The sequence below is a fragment of the Rhodofomes roseus genome (genome assembly GCF_022264815.1).
Source record: "Rhodofomes roseus strain CIRM-BRFM 1785 chromosome Unknown C8Q71scaffold_8, whole genome shotgun sequence".
Taxonomy (NCBI): domain Eukaryota; kingdom Fungi; phylum Basidiomycota; class Agaricomycetes; order Polyporales; family Fomitopsidaceae; genus Rhodofomes; species Rhodofomes roseus.
Genome location: NW_025952964.1, coordinates 669,775 through 695,255, shown reverse-complemented (window position 1 = coordinate 695,255; position 25,481 = coordinate 669,775). Strand labels below are relative to the sequence as shown.

General features: G+C 56.1%; 11 protein-coding genes across 11 annotated transcripts; 6 read left to right on the top strand and 5 right to left on the bottom strand.

The window, feature by feature from the left end:
* Positions 1-648: 648 nt before the first annotated feature.
* Positions 649-2,965, top strand: C8Q71DRAFT_898228 (uncharacterized protein; the record flags this gene model as incomplete). Its single annotated transcript, XM_047928774.1, has 6 exons — positions 649-772; positions 826-983; positions 1,074-1,132; positions 1,184-1,739; positions 1,792-2,162; positions 2,323-2,965. 6 exons carry the CDS (start codon positions 649-651, stop codon positions 2,606-2,608), a joined length of 1,554 nt encoding a protein of 517 aa, XP_047779800.1. The 3' UTR covers positions 2,609-2,965.
* Positions 2,618-3,791, top strand: C8Q71DRAFT_754344 (uncharacterized protein). Its single transcript, XM_047923486.1, has 3 exons — positions 2,618-3,201; positions 3,263-3,647; positions 3,699-3,791. The coding sequence occupies exons 1-3, from the start codon at positions 3,074-3,076 to the stop codon at positions 3,705-3,707; spliced, it is 522 nt and encodes a 173-aa protein (XP_047779799.1). The 5' UTR covers positions 2,618-3,073; the 3' UTR covers positions 3,708-3,791.
* C8Q71DRAFT_906722 (uncharacterized protein) lies at positions 3,792-5,428 on the top strand (the record flags this gene model as incomplete). The annotated part of the gene is made up of 3 exons (XM_047928934.1): positions 3,792-4,131; positions 4,190-4,237; positions 5,099-5,428. The coding sequence occupies exons 1-3, from the start codon at positions 3,817-3,819 to the stop codon at positions 5,426-5,428; spliced, it is 693 nt and encodes a 230-aa protein (XP_047779798.1). The 5' UTR covers positions 3,792-3,816.
* A 399-nt stretch (positions 5,429-5,827) lies between these two features.
* On the bottom strand, positions 5,828-7,423 carry C8Q71DRAFT_559888 (uncharacterized protein). Its single transcript, XM_047919353.1, has 6 exons — positions 7,181-7,423; positions 6,989-7,071; positions 6,635-6,923; positions 6,422-6,576; positions 6,027-6,366; positions 5,828-5,971 (listed from the first exon to the last, which is right to left on the bottom strand). Exons 2-6 carry the CDS (start codon positions 7,062-7,064, stop codon positions 5,845-5,847), a joined length of 987 nt encoding a protein of 328 aa, XP_047779797.1. The 5' UTR covers positions 7,065-7,071; positions 7,181-7,423; the 3' UTR covers positions 5,828-5,844.
* A 357-nt stretch (positions 7,424-7,780) lies between these two features.
* C8Q71DRAFT_559683 (cysteine proteinase) lies at positions 7,781-10,305 on the bottom strand. Its single transcript, XM_047919351.1, has 11 exons — positions 9,904-10,305; positions 9,812-9,847; positions 9,673-9,748; positions 9,549-9,577; positions 9,208-9,490; positions 9,020-9,146; positions 8,851-8,965; positions 8,645-8,800; positions 8,391-8,589; positions 8,162-8,335; positions 7,781-8,107 (listed from the first exon to the last, which is right to left on the bottom strand). The coding sequence occupies exons 1-11, from the start codon at positions 10,060-10,062 to the stop codon at positions 7,833-7,835; spliced, it is 1,629 nt and encodes a 542-aa protein (XP_047779796.1). The 5' UTR covers positions 10,063-10,305; the 3' UTR covers positions 7,781-7,832.
* Positions 10,306-10,313: 8 nt separating this feature from the next.
* Positions 10,314-11,545, top strand: C8Q71DRAFT_808255 (B-cell receptor-associated protein 31-like-domain-containing protein). The gene is made up of 7 exons (XM_047926019.1): positions 10,314-10,407; positions 10,461-10,616; positions 10,672-10,806; positions 10,865-10,988; positions 11,046-11,151; positions 11,213-11,336; positions 11,384-11,545. The coding sequence occupies exons 1-6, from the start codon at positions 10,397-10,399 to the stop codon at positions 11,314-11,316; spliced, it is 636 nt and encodes a 211-aa protein (XP_047779795.1). The 5' UTR covers positions 10,314-10,396; the 3' UTR covers positions 11,317-11,336; positions 11,384-11,545.
* A 211-nt stretch (positions 11,546-11,756) lies between these two features.
* C8Q71DRAFT_856942 (uncharacterized protein) lies at positions 11,757-13,967 on the bottom strand (the record flags this gene model as incomplete). Its single annotated transcript, XM_047927351.1, has 3 exons — positions 11,757-12,929; positions 12,987-13,484; positions 13,545-13,967. 3 exons carry the CDS (start codon positions 13,965-13,967, stop codon positions 11,757-11,759), a joined length of 2,094 nt encoding a protein of 697 aa, XP_047779794.1.
* Positions 13,968-14,670: 703 nt separating this feature from the next.
* C8Q71DRAFT_723052 (uncharacterized protein) lies at positions 14,671-15,610 on the bottom strand (the record flags this gene model as incomplete). The annotated part of the gene is made up of 4 exons (XM_047921565.1): positions 14,671-14,679; positions 14,734-15,255; positions 15,314-15,385; positions 15,437-15,610. 4 exons carry the CDS (start codon positions 15,608-15,610, stop codon positions 14,671-14,673), a joined length of 777 nt encoding a protein of 258 aa, XP_047779793.1.
* A 236-nt stretch (positions 15,611-15,846) lies between these two features.
* C8Q71DRAFT_559595 (uncharacterized protein) lies at positions 15,847-18,228 on the top strand. The gene is made up of 7 exons (XM_047919349.1): positions 15,847-16,745; positions 16,806-17,018; positions 17,073-17,177; positions 17,241-17,292; positions 17,352-17,517; positions 17,576-17,676; positions 17,741-18,228. Exons 1-7 carry the CDS (start codon positions 16,127-16,129, stop codon positions 17,886-17,888), a joined length of 1,404 nt encoding a protein of 467 aa, XP_047779792.1. The 5' UTR covers positions 15,847-16,126; the 3' UTR covers positions 17,889-18,228.
* A 1-nt stretch (position 18,229) lies between these two features.
* C8Q71DRAFT_559596 (uncharacterized protein) lies at positions 18,230-20,020 on the top strand. The gene is made up of 5 exons (XM_047919350.1): positions 18,230-18,981; positions 19,051-19,270; positions 19,317-19,482; positions 19,539-19,639; positions 19,705-20,020. The coding sequence occupies exons 1-5, from the start codon at positions 18,363-18,365 to the stop codon at positions 19,874-19,876; spliced, it is 1,278 nt and encodes a 425-aa protein (XP_047779791.1). The 5' UTR covers positions 18,230-18,362; the 3' UTR covers positions 19,877-20,020.
* A 144-nt stretch (positions 20,021-20,164) lies between these two features.
* Positions 20,165-24,608, bottom strand: C8Q71DRAFT_796230 (phosphatidylethanolamine N-methyltransferase; the record flags this gene model as incomplete). The annotated part of the gene is made up of 17 exons (XM_047925661.1): positions 20,165-20,481; positions 20,553-20,616; positions 20,669-20,860; positions 20,920-21,082; positions 21,141-21,216; positions 21,281-21,495; positions 21,555-21,689; positions 21,762-21,895; positions 22,003-22,091; positions 22,150-22,445; positions 22,520-22,946; positions 23,003-23,116; positions 23,165-23,331; positions 23,384-23,464; positions 23,942-24,006; positions 24,060-24,406; positions 24,467-24,608. 17 exons carry the CDS (start codon positions 24,606-24,608, stop codon positions 20,165-20,167), a joined length of 3,024 nt encoding a protein of 1,007 aa, XP_047779790.1.
* Positions 24,609-25,481: the final 873 nt, after the last annotated feature.

The following is a 25,481-nucleotide window of genomic DNA, read 5'->3' as shown; positions in this document are numbered from 1 at the left end:
CTCCATGCTTTATGTTGGACAACATTCCAGCTCTCGCCCCGCTGAAGCCAACCAACGGCAGCAGCATCGACAGATGTTGCGCGCATCTTCAGCCGTGGTCGCTTGATCGTACCCCACATTCAGAATGTAATGTCTCTGTCTCAGCGACTGGAGCATGTGCGGCTTCGTCAAGGACCATAACTCTTGCAAGATCAATTCGGAGGAGGATGACGGTGCTGAGGTTTGCGAGCGGTGAGGGCAACGTTGATGTATTACAGGATGCCTAACAGAATGGACGAGCCGCTGCACCGCGACCATTGTGTATCTGTCAACATTGTCCTGTACTGAGCCATACTACACTACCCGCGCTGAACCCGCGCGACCTGCCGTGTCCTGCACCCGTTCAGACGGGTCTGTACCCTTGTGGGTACGGTACGGCTACGTGCTGTGGTCCCTGCGGGTGTACCTGTGCTCTGCGCTAGTTGCCTGCCAAATCACTATACACTCACCCGCCCGTAGGGACTGGTCGTTCAAGTGCCGACTCTTCCCAATCAGGCCGCGCGGGGATCCGCGTGGGAGCATCTGTATAGGTGTTGAACGTTGAACGTTAACTTTAATAGTTCTCGGTCGTATGTGCTCGACGCCGTGCCCTCTTGAAACTGCCCAGTCATGTCGTCCGACTCGTCCCCGACTCAGTCCGTGAACCCCCTGCCTCTTGGCCCCCATTTGCCTCCCCCTCCCCCAGATAATAATATGCCGGCTGAAGACTCCGGGTACTGGAGTGCTGCCCAAGGTGAGCACTGAGTGTGTCGATTGACTGTGCTGTGAGACTCATCGTGACCATAGCTTCCTCTGATTCAGAACACTCCTCCAGTGAGGATGGGTCTGACCACGGTCATCCCGATCCCCAAAGCAACTTCGCAACTCTGCAGGCTTACTGGGACCTCCCCCCACACTCCATGAGCCTCTTTGGCGAGTGGCTAACCTACCCGGGCTTCCCTATTGTGGGTGGTCTGAAACGGGTACTTGTCAATCATCTTGTTGAATGGCCAAATCTAACATACACTCAGTCTGCTGCTCTCTCTACTCAACAGTGGGATGAGGTTCTTGACTATGTCACACATCGCTGCCCCCGCTTCATCAAACACTTTAAGTATGTTTGAGCCCTCATTTGCTCTATGACATGCTAAATGGTGATCTTCAGACTCATGAAAGGACCAGAAGGTGTCAAAGTGCAGGGCATCTCGCTGGTGCATAAGGTGATGTCTGCATTGTGGGGAACCATATGCAGGGACAATGTTGCCGATTATACCGATCACTTCATGCATTACATCCCCATCCCCGAAGACGGCGACAACACTGCCCCTGACGATGGCGACGATGCTGGCCCCGATGATGGCAACAACACTGTCCCCGACAACAGCCTCCACTCTGCCCCTGATACCGACGATGCTGCCACAGAGCCTGTTGATGATGACAATGTTGATGCTGATGATGATGCCGGCTCTGTGGCCGACGGACTGAGTGATGATGAGGACATTGCCGTACGACGCGAGATGCAATTCATTGACTTGTCTCAAGGTGTGAGGCAAATTGTCCCCGGAACCACTGTTCTGGACAACATGGGCAGGTGTGTAGTGCTACAAGAGAGGGAAAGGAGGGCCACCCCCACATCGGAAGGCATCTCTGCAAACATCCCAATCTGGCGCACAGTCACTGAAACCTCTTCTGCTGAGCGTGCAGAACATGTGTTGCAGAAGGTGAGTACTGATGCATATTGTGAGTGCTATGTCTCATAGTGCCGGTATGCAGACACAGGATCAGATCTTTGTGAAGGTGAACGGGACCTCAGAGGGGTATGATCTTGTCCCCCATTTTGTACTTGACATCACCGAATTCCCTTGTGACGCCTCCGCCAATCCTCGTCTGCGCTCGTCTGCGCAAAACAAAGAAAGCACCCATCCTGCAGAACATACCAAGCCCGCAGAATCTGAACTCACGTGCCAAGCGTGTTTTGGACTTCGGGACTTCGGTTGGTCCTATGACGGATGTGTGATTCAGGGACGCATCGAGGTGGTCCTGTACGCCTTCTCGAGCATACAAGACTTCGACCTGCTTTCTCAGGGTGTCAAGGAAAACAGGGATCCACAATGGTTCATTGATCGCGGGCTTGCCGCGCCTCGGTGAGCACTACATGAGTCTTCATCTTGTGGGGTCGCAGCTCACAACAGTTTAGCGGCTCTACGTCACGTTGGGGCAAGACGAGCGAAAGGAGAGGCAACGTTTCGAGGCGGCGGTCGCAAGGGCCATCATTGAGATGCGTCGCACCATCCTCCACAACAGTGTGTACCTCTTGTTCTTGCACCACCCACTGGTCGCAGTACTGCATAAGGAAGCGATCTTCAACGACTTTTCACAAGCGCTCGAGGATGTCGCGGACCTGAAGAAACACCCCATCCATATTCCCTGGGACCGCATCATCTCAATCTTGCGCAATGCGGCAAAGTCAGATGCCGAAACGCGCCTTCATCAGGAAAATCCCCCCCTCGGAATTAGCATTAATGCTGCAACATCCACACTATTACTGCGAATACGTGGGATTACTCCGCATGCCGACAGCCATTCGTGACATTCTCGCGAAATTCTAGGTATGATAGGAATCGGTTCTGTATACTAAGTAATATTGGTGTCATTGATGTCATTCACTGTGTCAGGCACTAGGTTCACATACAGAACGAGAATAAGCATGGCATTCCGACACATGTACATAGTGGTACTAATATAAATTGTAGAGGCTATGGGGGCTTTGGTACTAAGTTGGACACGGTACATTCATTTAAGACGTTCTCGCTCGTCCAATGTACTGGAGGCTTACGCGCGGGCACGGTCAAGTACCCGCCCCGTGTGTACAGTCATCCCGGGTCCTCGCGGGCTGGCGCGGGTACGGATATTGGCGACGCATCGAGCGGGCGAGGAGAGTGGACGGCGAGCAAGCGTGCAAGGACACGGGCGATCGCGCGGGCAAGCAGGGGGTGGACATGCGTGCGCCGTGCGGGCGATCGCCAGCAACTCGGAGGAGTGAGTGCGTAGACAGATGAGCGGGCGGCAGGACCTGCCCGCTGCCGGTCGCTGTGCGTATAATGGGTACGTGCGGCCTGTGCTGCGCGCGTGGCGTCCACTCGTCGGCCGTCGCTGTGGGTGGGGCATTTGCCCTGCGCGCTGCTGGTCGCCGTGTGCATCGCCTGAGCGGGTAGCTTGACCGGTTGCCTGCCAGTCCACTCACCTGCTGTCCTACCCTCCTACTCACCTGCCTGCATGCTCTCGGCCTCGCCCCCACCCGTACCTGCCATTCGCTCGCTCCCGACCTTGCGCGCGTGGTGTCCGCTCGCCGGCCGTGCTTGCATGCTGGGCATTTGCCGCGCCCGTCTGTGGTTGCCGTGCGTGTCGACTGCGCGGGCAGCTCGATCGCTTGGGTGCGACTTTGCTTGCCTTTGCGGCGTGAACGGGCGGCGGGCAGGCGTGCCGCGTGCACGCCGGGTGTGCGAATGCGCAAGTGGGCGGTCGAGAGGAGAGGGCGGGTGGGTATGTGTGCGCCTGCGTGCAGGCGGGCGAGGGGCGTGGTGCACGACCACGACGAGGCCGTCAGTACGCATGGGCACTGGTCCTATCTATAGCCCTTCGTCAACGAGCTCGCAGAGAGACACTACATACATACTCACCTTTGGTGAGCCCGGCTCAGAGAGATGTTGATGACGAGACAACAGCAGTTGCTATTACTAAGTCGTGAACGCGTGAACGCCCGAGTCTCGACTTGTCCGGAGGAGAGCACGTGCCACCATGCCACCGCCACGTCAGGCGCTCCCACCTTGGTCCTCTGAGTCCTACCTCGACGACCACTCTCCGCTGTCTGCCGTCTCCTGCCCGCTCACCGGCATCACTTGTCCATGTCTCGCCCACGACAATACCTTGTTACTGCGCTTGATCGGCCAACATCCCAGCCACTTCCCTGGCAGTTCGAGCCCCACAGTCCGGCAGCCACCGCGCAGCCTCTACTATGCAACTGAAGGCTACTGGAACTATGCGTTGTCGGAGGATTATTATTATGTTCACCTCATTCCAACAGGGCCCGGCCCAATTCTTCGACCGTCTTCGGTATTCCGTACGAATCTTACATAATGTCTCATTCTATTCATCCTCACTTCCTCTGCAGATTGTCGTCCTCGCCTCAAAACCCGTGTTCGGACTTATCAGTCATCAGGTATGTAGACTGACAAGTACATGTACATCTGTACTCTGCTCATGACCGTCGTAGGGACCGGCTCGGCGTGATCACTTGCGCGCTGTTCGCGCAACGCAACCTCTGACAGCGCGCAGCTGATGTTCGCCTAGATCAGGCGATGGCCAAGCACCCCCGCTGCCCATGTTGGACTGATCACACCAGCTAAGTGAGTCTTTCCCGTTCTCTGGAAATGGTTGTGCATCTGAAGTTTTTGTATCCATGTGCGAATGTGAGCACACCCACGACACGCAGTCAAGTGTGGCGGCGGCGAGTTTGCGTTGTTGTGTCCGGATATCTGCACTCTCTTCCGTCAACCGTCTCCTCTGCTTCGCCCTACAGGCCACCTGTCTCGCCGCTCTGGCCAGCGCAGGTAGTTCATATAACGTTGTTGAAGATAACGTACTCTGTCATGTTGCTGTTGTTATCGTTTGCTCGTCTCGTTGCGACTGTTCTCTCTGATTACTACCTAGTGCTCCTGTAATGATTGTATCTGCGTAGTGTGACTCTCATTAGGCCCTTATGTTGTAGTACCATTGAATGCAGTGCAATACACATTAAGTTCCCTTCAGTATTCTGCGTGAACGGATATAAGATGCTGGAATGTTGTGAATGTCTACGGAATAATGCAAAACAGATTGCTCATTACATAGGTATGTCAAGCAAATGCTTCATAATTACACGTATTACGGAGTATTCATATTTCAACCCACCGGGACCAGGGAATTTTTGTCTTTACGAGAACAGAGAGAATAATCGGCGTTACTATCAATATCATGGAATAACACCACATTGTTGCTCATTCATGAGAGGTATTTTTCCTGATGACTTGCTGTCCTGCAGGGTAAGGAGGCCGACGTTATTGGTCACAAGGAGATGATGTGGAAGTTTGGCAAGGTCAAAATCGACGACGGTGCCTTGAAGCACGGCGGGGCTGACGACGAGGAGCCTGCGGTGGAAGATCCGGCGTTTGGCACTGCACGCGAGGCACACTTCGACAAGAAAATGCGTGTCTTGCAGTGGGCACAGCGTCAAGGTTGGCCCGGGGCTGAGGGCCCTCCAGTGCCAAAGGGCGCCGCCCGGCCGACTGGGTACGGTGAGTGCCAGGATTCGGACCTCTCGGAGGCGGCGGCGGATCAGCACAAGTGGGACAAGGAGAAACTGAGCGCATGAGCACTGGCCGCTCTACTAGAGGGTGACGGCTGGGATCCGAGTGAGGATGATCATCCCTGAACTTGTCCGTCTTTCGCTGAGTGATCGCCACGTACCGTCTTCACGAGTCATCGTCTCATGTCGTCCTTACATCGCTCCTCGCTTTGCATTGCTAATTGACTTGTATCCTCTCACCACTTGATATGTCGAATGCATTCAATTGGGCCCCGAGTTTTCGCCGAGTCCCAGTCAAACATATAACAGCAATGTCGACGACTCGAAGTCTCCGGTCACAATACACAAAGGGGCTCAAGGATATATGGGCTCGCAAACACTCGAGGTACACGGGCAAGACAGATTTACACGTAGGTGTATGTACATTCACGTTCATGGTCGCTCAGTAATCGTACAAGCTGCATTTGCATCAGGTCAACTGTTTACACCTGGCCTCCCTTCTCGCGAACGAACTTCTCAACAGTCTTCCACTTCCAGATGCTCTGGCCAGGGTTGACCAGCTCGTCGTTGTTCTTCGAGAAGTCCATCTTCCCCTCCCCGATGAGCACCCTGCATAGCATCCTTGTCAGCATCCCGGTCGCACTGCGTCACCCTTGACACTCACTTGATATGGTCGAGAGGCCCGGCCCTCGGCTCCACCAGCTGTTCCTTCTTCAGGTTCTCCCGATACACGGCCAGCTCGACGCTCTCGACCTTGATCTCGCCCCTCGGCTCCACGCTGAGCTCGTTGCGCACCTTCTGGACGATGTCGCGGATGTGGCGCCAGCTCACGTTGCTCCCGGCAATGTGCACGTCGTTCGGCACGCTCACGGCGGTCTCAGGGTTCAGCGAGAGGAGGGTGAGCTCGGCGAGCGCGCGCCCGACGTCCGCCTTCGCGGTGACCGCGGTCTTCGCGTCGGGCGAGCCGACGGAGGTATAGGTGAACTTGGCGGTGTCGAAGCCGACTGTGAGGCGTGGTGAGCACGTCTTATGATTGGTAGATGAGTGCGCGGCACGTACACCAAGGCCCGAGGAGGCCCTCGAGGAAGAGCCCGTTGTACACCGAGATGACCTTCGTCCTGCCGGCTCCGAGCTGGCGGTACTTCCGTGCGTGCTGGCCCTTGAAAATCCAGTCAGCGTCATCCCATCCGGGGAAGTCGTTGATACGGTGGTCACTATGGTCACAGCTCAGACAAGGACTCTTTCACTAGAACGCACAACGACGCGACTTACGAGCCAAACTCCGAGGGGAAGTAGACCTTCGCGCCGCTCTTGACCGCCGCCTCTCCAACGGCATCCCTGAACTCGTCCGGCGCCCGACCCAGGAGGTTCACGACGGCATCGACGCCCTCGAACGCCTTGGTGAGCGACGCTACAGCGCCCACAGTGCTGATCGTAACGAGCTCAGCTCCCTGCTCAGCGAGCTCTTTCGCGGCTGGGGTGGTGGTGTCTCGCACAGTGACGATGATGCGCGAGAAGAAGGGCTTGTAGGAGGAGAGGAAGACATTCGCAACCTCCTTTCCTAGAGAGGCATAGTGAAGTTAGGTTTAGCTCTGGCGTGAATGAACTGTTCAGCTGATCACTCACCGAGGCCGCCGGTCGCGCCGACGAGGACGACGGTGTACGAGGATCGGCTGAGTTTCGTAGACATGCTATAGGACATACACTAGCTGTGGAGCGACTGTTCAGACGACGGGGGTTGTGTTGAAGTAGGCATTGAAGTCATGGCGTTATATACGCCTGGTGTTGCGTGTGTTCTGGGTGTGAGCCGCAGCTTACCAAGGTTCAGCGTGGATGGCGTAAGCTAATCATCCCTGTCTGTCTATGTGGATGGGAACAACAGCGCGGACACTCTCAGCGGCCGAGTCGAGGCTGTGGCATTTGACAAGTGACGCCAATACAAGGCGCAATGTGCTGCTGAAGTACGTCTTTCGAAGGCGTCTGCTAAGTCGTCCATACCATTCGACCGACCACACAGACGGCGTGGGGAGAAATATCTCTTAAGAGGCAAGCACAGTTCATAGAAACAGCGCTAGGTTGTCATGCGCCGGTGCATCGCCCGAGTGTCGAGCGGAGCGGAAGATGTGTAGCATCGTGCAGGCATCTCGACCGCGGTGGATCAGAGATCCCGTTTTGTGCGCGATCATGATCATTCCTCGATCGTCCTTTCTAATCTGCATTGCATACCGAGCACAGCTTGGTCAGCAGCTTACAGCGAAAAGGACGAACGACACAATTCAGCTGACGCACATACACCAAGTCCTGTACATACCTGTGCGGCGACAGGGCTCGGGGACGACGACCGCCCAAGTGTCACCGTCCCTCTAAAAGCGCAAGGATCCGTCCTCAGCGCCGTCAAATTGCAAATTCATCCTGACATTATCGCACATCTGTACAACACCTTCGTTGGACACTTACACACTGACGCCCCTTACGCAAGCGGCTTCGTCTTGTACAACAGCACGTACGCCGACGAGTCCTCGCCTCCGCCGTCGAGCGTCGCGAGCTTCTCCTTCGGGAACACCGACACCTTGTCGTCGTCGAACTTGTACCAATCCTCGTCCTCCTGCGCGGGCGCCGGCGTCACTGCACTCGACGACGACCCAGACGCGCCCGTGGAGGGCTTCTGATTCTGAATCGCGCTCTTCTTGACGAAGCCCATGTAGTGGCCCGAGTCGGCCGCGGCGCCTTTGTGGGTGACGATCGCTGCAAGTGGGAAGTGAGAGGATGAATAGGGTGCGGTGAGGTGGGACGACGTACCGATAAGCTCATATTGGCCTGTCAGGCTGCAGCCGATGTCTGCTTGGAGGTCTGGGTGGATCAGTGCCTCGAGCTGGGCCTTCTCCCTCTGCCGGTACACGGACTCGTCCTCCAGGTCGATGTCCATCGCAACAGGCTCCGCATCCGCGTCCGCAGGGGCCGAAGACGAGGACGCTACATAGTAGAGACCGCGTCAGCCGAGGGTGAGCGCCAAACACAACGTACGTACCTTCTGCGGGTGCGCTGCCGGATGCGATGGCCTTCTGCTCCTTCGCAATGCGGAGGGCGGTCTTCTTGCGGATGCTTCGCCGCTCAGAGCGCTCGCCCTCGACCTCGCGGTACTTGTTCACGAGCGGCATCATCTTCTGCTTCAGCTCGTCCGTTACGAGATCGACCACGTCGAAGTCTGTCGGGAACTTCACTTTACGCTACGAAAGATTGTCAAGCGGAGCGCGGTGGAGTCGGGGGGCATCAACTGCTTACCATGACCTTCGTCTTCTTCCCGATGTCCGTCCGCCATGCGAAGCGCACCATGTGAATGGTGAGGTAGCTGGGCAGGCGGGAGAGGCGGGAGGTGGCGGTGTACTGAGCATCACGGCCTAGTGTTGGCGAGTTCTTCTCGATCTTCTGGTTCAGAGACTGCGATCTTGGTCAGTGATGCATCTGCATACTGGCGCAATTATACGCACGTCCTTGATACCCTGGAGCATGTAGTTCGTCGTGATCGAGATGTTGCACTCGACCTTGAGAGCTTTCTCGAATGAGATGGATGGAGGCTCATCTGGTGCCTCGTCGCACTTCAGCCTTCGCGGTGCGTTCATGAGCAACTCGCAGATGGCCTATGTCACTGGTACTCACTCTCTGCGCAACTCGCCCGTCATGTACTGGTCAACGAACTTTCGAGGGAGCGAAGAACCGTCTGAGGGGCCAGGAATGGACACATCCCTCAGGGAGTTCGTCATTTGCACCCAGCACTCCTCAGCATCTGTAGAGAGGATCGTGCTTAGTGACATGCATATGCTGAAGGACCGTACTGTGGTACTGACCCTGCTGAGCATACATCGCGAAGCCACCAGTCCCCTTGCCACTCCGACTCTGCTCCGCGAACTGCGGGAACGCTTGGCGCAGTGCTGTAAGGAATGTGCCAGGCACAACGCTGTCCGTGGTCTTCGACATCTGCTGGTATAGTTGTCCCAGTGCGGAGGGAAGACCAGGCGGTGCGTTGCTCTGTAGTGCTGTTTGGAGCTCAGGAATTGCACGTAGTGCTTGGAGAGTGGAGTTCATGTAACATGTGTTTCCGAGGTTCTTGAGACCGACAGGGAGTGCGAGCTGTGATCGCAGGGTGAGATCCTTGAATGCAGGTCGTAAAAGGTTTATCGCTACCCACAGCTTCTGCGAGGGACGACTCGTCCATATCTGAGACCAGAGGGGTTCGTCAGCATCTCTGACGCGAAAAGTGTTGGATGGCGGCTTTGCAAGCGCGCTGGGGTTAGTGGACGAGCATGGCTTACCTTCGAGGAACACAATTGGCTTTTCTGGGGGTTTTGGCAGCTCCCCTGCGGCGCCAATAACCATGAACGTTTGACCCTGCGTTGAGCGAAAGCGTAGCGCGTTATGACCGAAGTGCTCGTTCAAAGGCACAGTACTCACCTCTTTGGGACCGACCTTCTTCCAGTCTGTGTCATCCTGCCGGCAATAGAGGCATCAGTCCAGGGCTAACTAAGCACAAGCAGCATACGAACCTTGAGCACCCCTCCCTTGATCATGACTTTCATACGGTCTGGTGGGACGCCGGTCACTTGGTAGACCGCATCCTTGAAGACGGTCGGAGGCTGATCGGGGTCGAGCTGCACGTCGTGCACCTTTCCAGCGTGCTTGATCTTCACGGCAAGCGGGGCCATGGCTGTTGCTTTCAGAGAGATCGTCGTAGGGGATGCGGCGAGAAAGATGCTGGAGCCACCGGACGCGCACACCCAGCTTTTGTCTTCGCGAGATTTCAATCTGTTCGACGCGCGTCCCACATTACGCACGCGTCACGGCACGTGCCTCCGGAGGCCGGCCGGAGCGGGGGTCGAGAAAGGGAAGAAGCCGGCCGGCGGGCGCCCAGGGCAGATGACGTCGCACTGCGGGGGAGACGTGGCCTGAGCGGTGGCACAGCTGCACGCTGCCCGCTTTAAACCGCCACGACCTGTGCACGACCACCAGCATCCCTTTCTCCTACGACAGACATCTTAAATGACGATCTAGTATGTTTTATTGCAAAACAGTAGAGATGAATATTCTGACATGCGGTGTGCAGCTACTCGCTCACGTTCATGCTCCTCGCGGCGGAGATGGCGACCTTCTGCATCCTGGTCGCGCCGCTGCCCTACGGCATCAGAAAACGTTTCTTCCGCTTCCTCTCGGAAAGCCCAATCGTCGCGAAACTCGCCTACGGAATCAAAATCTCATTCATGTACGTCCACTTGTGCTCGTCAGGCAACTTCTCGCTGACATGTACGCGACTACAGATTTGTGGGGGTACTGTTTTTAGACGCGTTCCAGCGCATGATCAGGGTAGCTGCGGAGGCAGACCTGGCGAAGACCAGTGGATCAGGCGTGCAGGACGTCCGCTCCGAGACAAATTTCGCTGCGCGTAAATTCTAGTAAGCCCCATCCCTCAAGCTATCTCGCTATCAATACTGAGGTAGGTACCTCGCGCAGCGCACAGCGGAACACGTACTTGACAGGCTTCACGCTGTTCCTCTCGCTCGTCCTCACGCGCACCTTTTACCTTCTGCTCGACCTTATCCACACGCAAGAAGAGTACGCGAAGCTCAAGCAGGAGGTCAGTCACAGTATCTCTCACGTTTCCGAGGTCCGCGGCTGACAAACCCATCTTCAGACTGCCAAGTCGTCTCGCGGCCAGATTGCGACCCAGGACCAGGCCAAGCAAGTCGAAGAGCTCAAGAAGCAGCTCGCAGCAAGTGAAGCGAAGGCCAAGGACTACGGTAAGCCTCTGTCATACACTTCCCCCTCGTCGTGCGCTCAAATGTCTTCAACGTATCGCAGACATCGTCAAAAAGCAGGCAGAGCAGAACGCGCGCGAGTACGACAGACTCTCGACTGAGTTCAACAAGGCGAGTGGGAATGTGTCGAACAAGAGAGTTGATTGAGCTTGGTCGTGTGTAGTATGGTATGTAGTGATACCCTAAGGCTGAAGCGCTGACGGCTATTGGCTAGGGTGTAATAAGTTAATGCTCATGAATGTTGTCCGCTTCCTGGTTGTTGCTGTCGCGCTGAATTAGAAAGCCCTGTCTCTGGGTTGGACGTCAATCAAATATTGTTGCTGTCGCATTCGCAGTACTGATACTGGACGCCATTCGCGAGAGCATGGTTGCTGTTAAGATAGAGTCCCCAAAACGGTGTTCACATTTCCGAGAATCATATAAGTATTGAGAACCATGAATATGCACACGCAACTAATGTACACATCTATCCCATTTAACAAGCAATAAGGTATCTAATCCTACAAGGTCCGTAGCGATCAAACCACCAGGCCGATGTCCTCGTCTGTATACACTCTGATCATGAGTCTCTAGGTAATTTATCGTTATCATGCCTCGACCTCAGACCACTCCGAGCCCGAGCCGCTGTTGTCCGCCTCAGCCTCGGCGAGCGTCACGATCTCCGGCTCGTCGTGCTCCTGCTCCTGCGGCATCGACTTGCGCGGCGGGTCTTGGAGAGGATGCGACGAGAGGAGGAAGGCGTCGTTCTCGGAGGAAGAGGACCCGGTGGGGGAAGATGTCTCGGTCTTGTCGTACGCGGTGTCGTTGGTCAGGAGCGTAGCGTTCTCGGTGACCTCCTGTACATGTAGAGGGTGCGCGTCCTGTGCGGGTTGCGCGTCCTGCGCGGGTTGCTCGGTCTCCGACTGCGACGTGACTTCAGCATGGACTTCCGGCGTGGATTCGACCGGCGTTGGCGACGGTGAAAGGGCAGAGGGTGAAGGCAGGACAGAAGCGACCAGGATGTCTAGCGTAGGTGCAGCGTAGGAGAGGTCGGCGGCAGATGGTTGGGGTGCTGACGGTTCGGATGCAGAAGCGTCCAGGGTACCAGGAGCGGGGACGTTTTCGGCAGCTGATTCGTCGGGGGTTGGGAGAGACTCGGTGGGTTGGGGAACGTCTTGGGGAGCAACGGTCGGGTCAACAGCATGCGGGACGGTGTCGATAGCGGGTGCAGCGTCGACTTGCGAGGGCTCCGCGACGGGCTGCTGAGGCCCAACGGGCTGCTCGGCCATCGGCGTCCTCGCACCCTCCCGCTCCCGCTCCCTGCTCCTCTCCTCCACCTTCCTCTCAACGTCTCTCAACGCGCGCTCCACCTCCTTCACAACCTCCTTCCTGCGGCCGCGCACCTCGAGGTCGCCGCGGCTGTCCACCGCGTCGAGGCGCTCGAGCAGGCCGCTCAGCGCGTGCTCGTACGAATGCACCGCGCGGTTGTTCGACGTGTACATCAGCGTGTTCTCCCCCTCACGCGAGTCGGCGGACGGGGACGAGACCGGGGACGGGGAAAAGTCGAGCTGGGCGGGGAAGACGAAGGACGCCTGGAGCGTGTGCAGAGCATCCTCGATCTCCTTGATGGCCCCGAGCGAGGTGCGCCGGGCGCGCCGCGAGCGGTGGAGCGAGAGGATCTTGGCCGCGACGGCGGGCGGGAGCGCGGGCTGACGGTGGAGGCCGGCACCGTCTTCTAGGGGTGCTCCGGGGATAGGTGCATCGGTGGTAGCGGCCGTGTCCTGTAGACGTCGGCATGAGCACTTTGCTATGAACCCATGTAGGCAAGCGTCGCATACCTGGATCTTCTCACTCGCCGCTTGTTCTTGGACTGGGACGTGCTTGGTGGTAGTACTCGAACTGGGAGCGGCACTCTCGGTAGGTGTGACCTTCGGAGTACCATAGAGCTTCGTGAACAAGCTGTTGAGCGACTCCTTGATCTCGGGGTCTGCTTCGTTGTGCATGCGCTGCCGCAGCGCGTCCTTCAGCGACGGCCCGGAGGCGGGCTGGGACGTCGTCGTCGTCGTCTGTGCCGGCGCGGTCGAAGATAAGACGGGGACTTGAGTCGAAGACGACGCGAAAGGGGCCTGCATTGGGACTTCACGGGCCTTGCCTTTGCCCTTGCGGTCTACAGGCGGGATCGTAGGGAAGACGGACAGGAGACCTTCGACTGCATCACGAACGTCGGGATCGGACTCGCGCTCGAGACGCTGCTGGAGTCGCTCCCGAGCTGACGAAACAGGCGAGGGTGCACGACGGACTTGGGAAGTCGATGTCTGAGAGGATGCACGGGGCATCTGGAACACACGACAGTCAGTGCGCTGGCCTACTGTAGTGTTAAGCCATACGTGACGTACCTGTGGTGCAAGCCTCGTCGGTTCGCCAGCTTCGGCAGTAAAGTCGAGCATGGACCCGAGAGCAGCGACCGCAGAGAGGAGCTGCTGTTCCCTGGCCCTGCGCATTGTCAGCTGCTCAGCGCGCTCACGTTCTTGAGCCTCGATGAGAGCACGGACGTACGCCTCCTCGCACTGCCGGGCAATCGCAAGGCGGCGCTGGCGCTCACGGAGGACCTGCTGCTGGTACACGGCCTCGAAGGCGGCCTGGCGATGCTGCTCCTCAATCTGCTTGCGCCGGAGCTCTTGCTGCCTGTGACGGCGGACCGCCTCGGCGCGAGCTTGTGCGACGGCCTCGAGGTAGTCGTTCTGGATGGAGACGGGGCTGACGACCGGGTAGGGGTAAAAGCCTGACGAGAACGCAGAGACTGGGGTCAAGACGAGCATGTCGAGATGCGAGTGGATGTGCGGGGAGATGGATGTGGGTGGTGAAGACAAGGCTGGATGAGTTTCTGAGATTGGGATGGTCGGGACGTACAATGTCGGTGGGCTTTATAGCTGCAAGGAATACGCTTCGTCAGCAGAGGGCGATGCGGCCCCGGCGGGACGCGTCACCCATTGAGGACGTGCGCGCGCATTCCTTCCAGAGGTCGGACGTATCTGGCGCGCTCGCGAACATTCTCCCGCCCACCGACGCTTACCATATCCGGATGGGCGGTGCGCGACAGTGCGCGAAACTGCTGGAACGCGGTCACGTGATACCGACAATGACTCACCAGCGTCATGCAACTCGTCGATGTCGTGCTGTACTCATTCTAACGCCCCTTGAACGCCGCGCGGATGGAGAAGTGTGAATCTAAGTCAATCACGACATTGAATGTAAGACACATAGTGCGACCCGGTGATATGAGACAAGTCGCCTGAATTGATGCCTATGCCGCCCGTCGGGCTGGCACTTCGAGTTGATCTTTCCCACCATAGTAACTCCATCGCCCGTGGTGTGGACGGACGCGGAGCAGTTGTCGGGGATGACTAGTATGGTGCACCTGACGCAGGATCCTGCACGACAGTGAATGGCACAGGCGTGTGGGCCCATGGGTGTAGACGTAGCCAATACATTGCTGATACATTGAGGAAGCCCCCGGATAGATTACCAGCCCTAAGGTGAAATATAAGCAAGCCTAGGGGTCGCATTTGGGATCGAAAGACGCACCAATCCTGCAAAGAGACGGAAATCCGCGTGCGTCTCGTACAAAATGTCCCCCTGCGCGCTGTTCACTTTCACGACGTCAAACCTGCCCTCATCCCCGTTCCAATGGAATATCCGCTTTACCCCAGCCCACCTGCACCACTCCAGACAGCGCCAGCACGGCCGTGCGCTGCCCATCCCGTTCTTGGTGAACCGCGCGACGTATATGTCCGCCCCATTCACGCGCGGGTCGCGCCGCCGGGTGTCCCATGCCTTGTCTGGGTCGCGGCAGCAGCTCCCTGCACCCACATTGCTGCCTGAGCCCGTCGATCGCGGAGCCTCACTTCCGCTCTCGCTCCCACTGCCCGAACCGCTGTTACGTCCAGAGGAACGAGTCGGGCTGGGACTCGAAGGCGAACGTCGTTGCTTGGCCTTGCCCTTCGAGGTCGAGCGTCGATGAAGCGGGGGCTGAACGTCCACAGGGCCCTGAAAGCCACCACTCAAGGCCCGGGCACCCTTTTTTCGGTTTGCCTTTTGCTGGATGTTCTGGTGGTGCACCTTGTGTTCGTGTGCCCCGTGTAAGACGCCGCTCCATCCCTTGAACCTGCGTCTTGAACGAGGGAGACATGCCAGTGAGATTGAAAATGGCGTGCATCTCCGCATGCATGGACACAGGCTGGCAGGCATATTGATTTGTGGGTCAGGGGAGGATAGCTGTGTCGCACACCTTACGATGCCCCTGAGTGCGCACGTCCGACCCGTCGTAGTGCGGCCGGTGGTGATTGTACCCTGTGGAGATGACCTTGCCGCCCTTGACCATCACTGCACCAAGAGTGAAGCACATCTGGCTCTTCGAGGCAGCCTCGGCACACTGCGAAAGGTAAAACTGCGTCTTGTTCATGGTGGATTGTAAGTTACGTCAGATGGAGATGCTGGTCCCAATTCGTCAATAACTCTGTCAATTTTGCCGTTGCGGATGCTGCCGTCCACTCACTTTGAGTGAGAACGGTGTGTACGTTATGGCGGTAGAGTGTACGTGGTACGAGGCTGGCACGCTAGTTTACAGTAAGAGGAGTCTGATCTGACGAGTTGGAGGTTGACCGAAAATGATATGTCAAATCTAGATTCGATCGCTGCTGGCCTCGGTCACAGTCACGTGAGAACGCTGTCACGCTCCCTTAATGGCAGGCTGGTACATCCTAACTTGACTTTCTCCCGTATCGACCTCGGATCCTAGCGCGAACCTTGTAGGCTAATATGGTCATTCAGCGTGCGGAATGTCCTCGTGGTGGTCTGCGAAGACCCAGAGCACTATACGATTGCGGAACCTCGTCCTCGTTGCATCCAGCAAGGCTTGCTACCTGTCTGCGTCGTCCCAGACGTCTGAACGACCCACTCCCCACCCGCACGACCGCTGATGATGAAGGCTGCTTTCACAGAAATCGATACCAACTACGACATCAGCCTGCGCTTCTGCGTGGAGAACGTGCGGGACTTCTTCGAGCGCGGGGATGAGCAGGACAGTACCCGTGTGGTTCGCGCGACGGACACGTTCGGACCAGGCTGGCACATCAAATGCAAGGCGACGAACTTCGACGGCGAGAACTACTTGTCTTGCTACCTCGTAGCTGGGTCAATGGGATACCCAACCCCGATCTCATTCTCCTTCGCTGGAGAGTCGTCGCAGGGAGGCATACAGTACTTCAAGTTCAGCACAACTCATACCTTTACCGCGTTCAAGGGAGCCGACTGGGGCTGGACGAAGGCCCTATCAAAGCTCAAGGGCTGGGATCGTTACGAAACGCTCCGTGAGGAGAATGCACTCTATATCAGGGCGACTATCCGGGCCCAAGTAGCTGCTGTGTACCCAGACAGATGCCTCGATCTGTCGCACGACGTGATTACCACGGAGAGACCTACCGACGTTCGGTTTGTAGTGCACGCTTCGCGCGACAGAGCAGGGGAGCTCTCCAAGCCGCGCGAATTGTTCGCCAACAAGGCAACCATTAGGAGAGCTTGCCCTCTGCTAGCGAAATGTAGGTTGACTCAGGGCCGAAACGCTCATATCTTCGCCCTAATATACCTCGATCCATCAGATATTGACAACTTGGATGCGGCTGCCGCAATTGCACAGGAGCTCTTTGGTGAGGCCAAGCGCGGTCCTCACCAATCGACCTCCAGTGCAATTGGTCAGCACGACGACAATACGTCCCAAGCAGATAGTGACTGGGACTTTGACGACGAAGAGCAGGTTGAGAAGGCCCCGCACCCGCACCCTACAGCTGAAGAGACGGAAGGACGCCGGGATGGTACGTCCAACCGTCGTAAACTTTCACATAACGCGCTATAGCGGGAGCGTACAGCAGGGGCCGTCTCCGATACGGAGTCCTGGGAGGCCGGGGATATGTCCCCGCTCGATGATACTATGTCGGACTGGGCTTTCGAAGAGACTAGACCTGCAAACGAAGGCATGTCTTGACGTTCATCACGTTATAGTGTACAATCTTACCACCTTTTCCGTTACGATTTAGTGGTATCCATTGCCCCTACTACGATCGCAATCACAGGTGCCGCATTACCTACGTATGTCATTCAGCTCTGACACGACCCTCGATGGGGTGCTGATAATATCACATCGTCAGTTGGGAGGCTTTCCTATTTTACATATACACCGGCGTGGTCGCCTTCGGGCCGCTGAAGAGCAGAGGTGAAGCCACCCGGACGGAGTTCATAGCAGATTACAGAGTACATAACCCCCACCGGCCTGCACCATGCTCGTGCAAGTCGATGTACCGTATCGCGTGCATAGTAGGTTCTGCGATACTGTGAAGATAGGCTATTCTTGACTGGTTTTTGTTTTTGGAAGCTCGATCTACCTGGCCTCAAGGAGCTTGCTCTGAAAGAACTGTCGTCACAGCTATCGAAGGAGAACATAGTGACGGAAATCTTTACGGGATTCACTGCAAAGTAAGTATCCCTTTTGCGATATGCGCAGCCAGGTATAATGATGCATTTTGCGCGCCTTGTATAGGCACGAAGAGGTGATGGACCTGGAGCTTCGGATATTGAAGGAGCATTGGGCCGAGCTCAAGGGCACCGAACAGGTCTCGGAGGTGCTGAAGAATGTCGTCCGTGGCAAGCTGCCCCATGCTGCAGCAGTCATGGCAGAACTATTGTGACGTCTATAATGGGCCGCGCTACACCATTGGGTAAACACTGGGAGCGAATGATTGCGCAGTGATGGGCTCTCCCGCAGGGAACCCACTGCAACGACACAGAAGCCTCGGCACACTAGGTGATTGAAACCGCTAGCTAGTATGTGCCCGTAGTAGAGGATGAGCTCGACGACTGGATACTACGCTATGGTTCCTAACGTCACCCAACGCTGTGGCTAGGTCAATGGGTAGATTACTACGGCAACGGAGTGCAAGTACATCGTTGGGTTTATCGACGTCGTCTTTCCAGAAGCACCGAGGGTCCGTTCCGAGATGGAGAAACGCCTACCGAATCTGCCTGTAGAAACCTTACGCAAGCGTCTGACACAAAAGGCGGACCTGCCACTTATGTGACGATCACAACGTGGTTCTCTCTTACTTACATTCTTCACCTTGGGTTGCCACTACTCACCTCCTTGCTGACTGCACAGGCAACGGATGAAGGTCGCTCTGTCTCACCTCGAGCACGACCACGACATCAAGTTGCAATTCCGGATCGATGATCTCGAGGAGTTCTTCGACCGCGGAGTGGCACAACCCTATGTCACAGACACCTTCGGCCCAGGCTGGCGTATCGAATGCTGGCCTACGAAGTCCGACGGCGAGGAATGCATGTCATGCTTTCTCGATGTCGGACCAGCAGGATATCCTCGGCCTATCCTGTGTTCATTCGTTGGCGAGTCGATATCAAGTGGCCACCGGTACTTCGAACATACCGCGACGTATACGTTCAGCCCCGACAGGTTCTCTTCGAGGCAGTCGCGCATCCGACCCACATCCCTTTTGCGTACGCAGCATTGGTATCGCTTTCGTCGTCTGCGGCAAGAGAACGGGCTCGTCATCACAGCCACTATCCGCGCCCAGGCTACGGCCCTTGCTTTCTCCGATGCCTGCGAAGGCTTTGGAGTGTTGCACGATCTGATAACTGGACGTGACCCTTGCGATGTCAAATTTGTCGCGTTTGCAAGCCGGAACACGGGTGGAGAACTCGTTCAACCGCGTGTACTATCCTTCAACAAGAAGGCATTATGGGACAAATGCCCTCGTTTGAAACGATGTGGGTACTGTGTCATCCTATTTGATTGCCTATTTGATTACGTGTTGACCTTGCGCCTTCTGCGATTAGGGTCGCAGAACCCGAATCTCGTTGAGATCGCCCTTGCCCAGGTATTCAGCGATCAACTTCTGCGCTGTATCAACGTGCCCTTGGGCGATATGACAAGCTTTCGACTCACGAACTCCGATGGCGACAGTGACTTTGAGGATGAGAACGAATGCGAAGAGGCCGGTGTTCAACGCACCACATGCCAGACGCCACCTGTCGTTGTCGGTCTTCCCGCCGCTACGTAAGCACTGCTCCCCGACATTGCATATGATGCTGACTAGCTCTAGATGGGAGGCCTTTCTGTTCTATATCTATACTGGCGTCATCATTTTCGCGCCATTGACAAGCAATGGTACGGAGGCACGGAGGGAGTTCATGTTGAACTACAAGGCCAACAACCCGCGTCGTCCCAAGCCATGTTCTTGCAAGTCAATATACCGCATTGCACTCAAGGTTCGTCAACATTAGCTTGTTATTGATGGATTCATCGACTCACGCGGTGTTATTAGCTTGACATGGCCGATCTCAAAGACCTGGCACTCAAGGAATTGAAGTCCCAGTTGTCGAAGGACAACATCGTGAAGGAAATCTTTACCCCCTTCACTTCTCAGTCAGTCCATTTCTTACGTATCCTTCGCACGCACGTCAACGACACTACTGCAACGTTTCACACAGGTATGAGGAAGTAAAAGAAATGGAGCTACAGTTGCTGAAGCGACACTGGGAAGAGCTAAAGGGGTCAGCTCAGGTAACTGAGATGCTGTCTAACATTGTCAGCGGGAGATACCCTCATGCTACGTCTATTATGACGGAGATCTGGCAGAGCGTTGGTGTGGTACCCACCTGAGGAGACGGAAACCTTGGATCAATCTCACAAATTACGAACGGAATCATCTTGGGTTGTACTTCGCGTGCAACAGGCGCGGAACGCAAACTTTTCTACTATGGCGAAGCATCATCAAGTATATGTTCATTGGTCATTACATCCGTGATAGTCATGTTCCACTTTTTGGGGTGACGAAACAGGAGCAACTACACGACCCAGGATTAATGGAAGAAATGTGAGAACCAAGTCTAGACGCTGCTTGTCCTGCAGGGCAGCATCATATGGACGTTGTAAATGACCACCGTCCGGTCAGTCCGACAGCAGCTCTTTCGACACCAGTATCCGATTGGCCAAGGCATTGATGTTCGCATCCGCCACGACGACCTCCGGTGTAAGCTCGACGCCGAACGCTTGCTTGATCGCGACAGAAATGCGTTTGGCCTGTCTCTCAGACCAGAAGCGGAAGTCGTCAGGGTCCCGAGCATCATCATCTTCGCTAGCCATCTTCTCTTCCTCGGACTTGCACGACAGAGGGATTAATGAAGGGTCGGAGTCCAGACAAAGCGGCACAATGTGCATGAGGCTCCTCCGGATGTTGCCGAAGTTCATGGCACTCGGCTTGTCCACTGTTCAGAGCGAAGTGGAATAGCGATTAGGCACAGTGTGTCCGGGGACGTATGGAGGTCGGGGAACGCACCGTAGACCTCGAAGGGACCGTCCAAGCTCATGACGTTATATTTACCGGCGTGGTGGTACCGGATCTATTGACAACGGTCAGCGTATGACGATGAGGTTCACTCACAACTACCATACCTCGTAGCGACCAGTCTGCCAGGGCAAAGTTCCGCGCTGGAATATGGTTTCGCCATCTTCCGAGTCGTTGTCGGGACGGTTCGGCCGGTTCAGGCTCAAGGGTATATCACCGTCCCATTCCTCATCATGCACCGGAACCCACATCCCGAGGGACGAGGTTTTGGTGACGAGGTTTGATTGGTTCGCACCAACCTGCAGACATGACAGGTGAGTCGGAGTTAGTCAGGACGAGAGGTGGTATGGAGATGCACCCGATAAATGCCAATCCAATCGCGGCGCGAGTGGTGCAGCGGCGCCCGCCATTTTATCCTGATGGGTTCACCGAGATGGAAGCGGAGGGAGCCATCCGCAGCGGGCACAATAGAGACTTTGTACTTGGCTGTGTCGTACGAGGACAGGTCATTGGCCACCCGGCTAAGGAACAAGCCTTCTAGTCAGCGGCGATGTAGCTTCGCCATTTAAAGAAACGTACGAGATGACAAGGCGTTCCCTGGACTGCTGGAGCAGGATCTTCGTGTCCTGGACAACCTCCGAGATCTTGGGGCGTGCTACCAGAAGTCGTGTGAGCCAAATGCGGCACCTTTCACGATCGGTGAGAAGCAGGGGACTGACACTTTGCCAAGAACTCCTCCACGACGTCGGCAGTTTCCTCGTAGACCTTGTCGAAGGTGCCCTTGACTTCGCGTGCAACCCTGCGGATCTCCGGCGCGTGCCGGCCAGCGCGGGACTCGAGAAGGCGTGCGTTCTTGTTCGCGACCTTCTTGATGACCTTGACAAAGCCCGCGTCATTCCGCAACGAGTCGCCGTACAATTTCCGCATATGAGGACTAGGTATCACCGCCGTCAGGACCTCATGAGCATCATTCCGCAGGCATTCAATACGTACTTCTCGACTCTACTCAAGAACCACCATTGAGAAAGGTGACGAATCACCGCCAGTGCGGCCACGAGCTTGCTGCCGCTGATCAATGTCAAGCCGAAGAAGGCTGCACCGCTCATGACCTCCGGGTTGTTTAGATAGCTGTTTGTCATGGTGGAAGATCAGCACGAAAGTACGCAAGAGGGGGCAAAGGCTATGCGGTAAACCACGCACCGGTAGATGCCAGTGTATTCAAGGTGCGAGGGGAAGTCCTCCACGAAGAAGTCACCGAAGAACCAACCTATGGGAACAGAGTTAGAAAGCGACTGCAACGAGGCCGAGCAGTACGCACCAAAGGCACCGAGGACCTCGTAGGACTCCAAGGTCGCCCAGACATGCAGTCCGATGAGAATCTGGGGAGGAAAGGCGGTCAGCTCATGACGCGCACGGAACATGCGTGTCATCGACGACTGACCGCTCCCATAGTGTGGCGCAGAAGCTCGACGCCCACCGTCCATTCCTGCGGGATGGTATACGTCTTCCACACAAGACAGATGAACGAGACTAATAATATCCGCTCGTGAGAACACCAGTATACGCATATACAAGTCAGCAAACCCACCGTATGTCATGCACATGCTGAGGTTGTAGATCAACTTCCAGTTTGTGAACGCCTCGATGAGGGCTCCGCGACCGTGGTCGTGCGCGGGGTAGTGGTAGTGCTTCAGGAAGTGGCGCACGAGGAACTTGCGTTCTGACTGAGCGCGAAGAAGGAGACCAAGGCCGAACGAATGCACTAGGCACCACCCGAGAGCGTGCACGAAGTGCAACACAAGCGTGCCGCGGGGCGAGAGCAGCGGGAGGAAGGAGAGGACGAGCGGGTATAGCATGATGAGGACCAGCTTGAGGTCAGCGGCACTAGACAAAGACAATCAGCATGCGAAACCGACGGGAGGTAGGTAGGTTAAGCGAGAGGCCTCGTGCTGACGTACCGCAGGAGATCCAAGTTGTGCAGGAAAATTGTGTCCTGGCGGAAGTACCGGTTCATAAGGTCGTGCTGGGACATGACCGGGGAGCCAGGACGCCTCGAGCGGGAGTTCTCGCTCATGGAGCCGACAGATCTGAGCGAACTCGCCGAGCGGCGCTGAAGCTTGCGCTTGAGATCCTCGGTCTTGCTCTCGTACTCCGTCTCAGTCTCAGTTTCCGTCATAGGTCCGTCGGTTTCAGTTGCAGTCTCTCCTTCAGTAGCGGACGGCGTCGGGAGGTCAACAGAGGAGAGAGAGGACGCTGAGACCTGGCGATCATGGGAGATGGGGCTGTCCCTTGACTTCTTGCCTGAGGAGGACGAGGATGCAGATACGGACGCCAGAGGGGACCGCTGGGCGAGAAGCTTCTTCTGACCGTAGGTCCTCTCGATATCTACAGCTTAGATGTGAGTGACGTGAAGGGCCGTACAATGCAACCAATGTACTCACGGGGGTTTTCGAAGAAGACCAGGAAGCCGAACTGAGCGGCGTGAGCTGCCAGGCTGACGAACAATACCAAGTAGCTTCCGATGATGAGGGACAAGCCGTAGTACCCAGCATAGCCTGCAGACACATCAGTGCAGGTAGGGGGAATGCAGAGGATTGACGCACCAACAGAATACATCGGGTGAGGCGCAAGCTCGAATACGCCGTTGAAGGTGAGTCCGCCGCGCTGGAAGAACACGTCGCCCCAGTACCAGCCGTAGTCTTTGACGACATCGTGCGCCTCTGTCTTCACCCAAAGATTGAATGCAATCAGGGCGATACCGCCAATCCACCTATGAGCCCGTCAGTCATTTCGCTGAGGTGAAGGCCATCAAGGGTACTCACCGCATGATATGGACGGACGTCGACAGGTCAGTCGGAATGCGAAAACAGGTGAAGGCAAACATGCAGTAGGCCAAAAAGTCACTACGATGGGTTGAAGATCAGTGAATCATATTCAATACCATTGAGGGTCAGATGTCTGAGGGGCTGAATATGGTGCTCCGCTCACAGCACTAGTCGCCAATTTGCGTGACGCATAAGGGCGAACGTTACAGAACTCTCCTGAGAAGACTAGTACAAGGTCCTACGTTGACGGGCGATACTGTGCCAACACTCAGTGATACTCGTGCACAACGTGCATGAAGAGCCGTAAGACAAAGCGGACTATGCTCACGGCATTGCTCGACTTCTAGTGTGTGTGGCACATCGCACAGAACTAGGTTCAGGTCGTCCAGCTATAACAACCGCCGATAGCTCGTGCATCGCGCGCCAGACTGAAACTCTATCCGCTTCGGAGCTTCCACGAGCTCTAGCGCCCAGCGCTACGTAGACTTCACGAAACCCGGATGCGCCAGAAACATGGCCGCGTCTATGGGAAGGCAGCGAAATCGATGAACTCACTTGAGCAAGATGATGTCCACCAACTGACGGAATAGAAGCCACGTATTGTATTCTAGCGGAAGCTCCTGTACGTAGCAGTGAGTCGAAGTCGTGTGACCACAGACGAGCTGAAACGTACGTCGAAAGAATAATCCTTGCCCATCTTCCCCGCAAGCTGCTGCCTGATCCAATTGCGCATTGCGGGCATACGTTTCTCGTCGAGCCAGCCGAGACGCTGGACTTCACGGACAATCCATTTGCGCTTGCTCTGTTTCGTAAGCACCCAGCCGAGACCCAAGTCGTACGCCGCTCGCCAGAAGGCGAAGTAGACAAAGAAGAAGACTTTAGCGACGTTACGTGGCAGCACACAGAATAGCACTAGCTGCAGCCCGAGTAAGCCGAGGTTGAGCAAGTCCAGGTGCGATTTGGGGTATGCGGGATGGAACAGCGCCGTTAGAACGTCGTGGGTCGTAGGGACGCGAAAGACTGCCAATCAATGCATGGATGTCAGTGAGATGGACTACGATCGCTGAGAGGGGTACATGCCTTCGCCGCTTGGCGTCTTGCCCCAGACGACCTCCTCGGTCTTGCGCGCGCGTGGCTCGTCCTGAGAGACTTGAGCTGCATTGGAGTCGTCCGAGCCTTTGCGGCGATGGCGGAGGGATTGCTGGGTATCGCCCGAGGCCATGGCGGGGGGTGGTGGTCGACGTAGCAGACACCTGGGTCTGTACGTATTGAGGTGCCTGCCCGTTTATGCGGCCACGTGGGCGCGCGTCGGCGCGTCGCAGGCGCCAACGCGCATCGACCGGCCCTAAACTCCTCCATTTTCTCTGCGAATGCGACAGACGCGTTTTCTTGTCAGCTCTCTGCTTGTCCACCAATCTGAACTGCGTACATATCTTGAACGATACCTGTCCTCGGCCGCCTGCTCGGAAATCCTTGTGTGGATACCTACGTTGGTTACGACAATCGCCATTCCTTGCTTGTTTGCGGAGCAATCGCGCCATCCTTCGTGAGTCTGAGACCCTTGGCCAATCTTCACCCTTGTATACATTCTCGACTTGATTGCTCCTCCATCGGGTCGAGAGTTGTTACATAACGAAGGGAATAGTGATATCAGGCATTAATTTCGGCCGCTCTTCGCTTTCCACGTGAGACCGACCTTACGAGATGCCTCACAATGTAAGCCTGTATTGTACGTACGGGTATAATGTTCAATATAACGTACGCGTCTCGTTGAAGCCACGCTGTGTCGAGATGGTCTTGGAACGCTCTTGTCGTGCTGAGCTGGTACAGTAAGTACTTGCCCAATTGCCGAGTCGAAGACAGGCTACTGTAAGTTGCGAGCAAACTTCAGCTTGCATGATGCATGAGTTCCGGCTCTGACTATGACAGGAAGTGAATGAAATACCTTTGTATGCATCTCATCCGATGAATGTGGTATTCTCGTCCATCTACACACCTAGATGTAGATTCGGCGAGTGCAATTGCGCAAGAAAGGCCAGACCTCTCTCGACGCTTGGGATTCGGATGAATGGATCGACCATCACTCTGCAGTCAT

Bases quoted from the DNA above. Each gene is read 5' to 3' on its own strand.
- C8Q71DRAFT_754344 (XM_047923486.1), top strand. From the start codon at position 3,074: ATGAGCGGGCGGCAGGACCTGCCCGCTGCCGGTCGCTGTGCGTATAAT. The intron at 3,202-3,262 runs CTGGTCGCCGTG...CAGTCCACTCAC, and splicing joins GGCATTTGCCCTGCGCGCTG to CTGCTGTCCTACCCTCCTAC.
- C8Q71DRAFT_559888 (XM_047919353.1), bottom strand. From the start codon at position 7,064: ATGTCCTATAGCATGTCTACGAAACTCAGCCGATCCTCGTACACCGTC. The intron at 6,924-6,988 runs GTGAGTGATCAG...ATGCCTCTCTAG, and splicing joins CGGCGCGACCGGCGGCCTCG to GAAAGGAGGTTGCGAATGTC. The intron at 6,367-6,421 runs GTACGTGCCGCG...CACGCCTCACAG, and splicing joins GGGCCTCCTCGGGCCTTGGT to TCGGCTTCGACACCGCCAAG.
- C8Q71DRAFT_559683 (XM_047919351.1), bottom strand. From the start codon at position 10,062: ATGGCCCCGCTTGCCGTGAAGATCAAGCACGCTGGAAAGGTGCACGAC. The intron at 8,590-8,644 runs GTAAGCAGTTGA...AATCTTTCGTAG, and splicing joins GGAAGAAGACGAAGGTCATG to CGTAAAGTGAAGTTCCCGAC. The intron at 8,336-8,390 runs GTACGTACGTTG...TCTACTATGTAG, and splicing joins CGGCAGCGCACCCGCAGAAG to CGTCCTCGTCTTCGGCCCCT.
- C8Q71DRAFT_808255 (XM_047926019.1), top strand. The intron at 10,807-10,864 runs GTAAGCCCCATC...TACCTCGCGCAG, and splicing joins TTCGCTGCGCGTAAATTCTA to CGCACAGCGGAACACGTACT. The intron at 10,989-11,045 runs GTCAGTCACAGT...ACCCATCTTCAG, and splicing joins ACGCGAAGCTCAAGCAGGAG to ACTGCCAAGTCGTCTCGCGG.
- C8Q71DRAFT_559595 (XM_047919349.1), top strand. From the start codon at position 16,127: ATGATGAAGGCTGCTTTCACAGAAATCGATACCAACTACGACATCAGC. The intron at 17,019-17,072 runs GTACGTCCAACC...GGGAGCGTACAG, and splicing joins GACGGAAGGACGCCGGGATG to CAGGGGCCGTCTCCGATACG. The intron at 17,293-17,351 runs GTATGTCATTCA...TCACATCGTCAG, and splicing joins ACAGGTGCCGCATTACCTAC to TTGGGAGGCTTTCCTATTTT.
- C8Q71DRAFT_559596 (XM_047919350.1), top strand. From the start codon at position 18,363: ATGAAGGTCGCTCTGTCTCACCTCGAGCACGACCACGACATCAAGTTG. The intron at 19,483-19,538 runs GTTCGTCAACAT...CGGTGTTATTAG, and splicing joins TATACCGCATTGCACTCAAG to CTTGACATGGCCGATCTCAA. The intron at 19,640-19,704 runs GTCAGTCCATTT...CGTTTCACACAG, and splicing joins TTTACCCCCTTCACTTCTCA to GTATGAGGAAGTAAAAGAAA.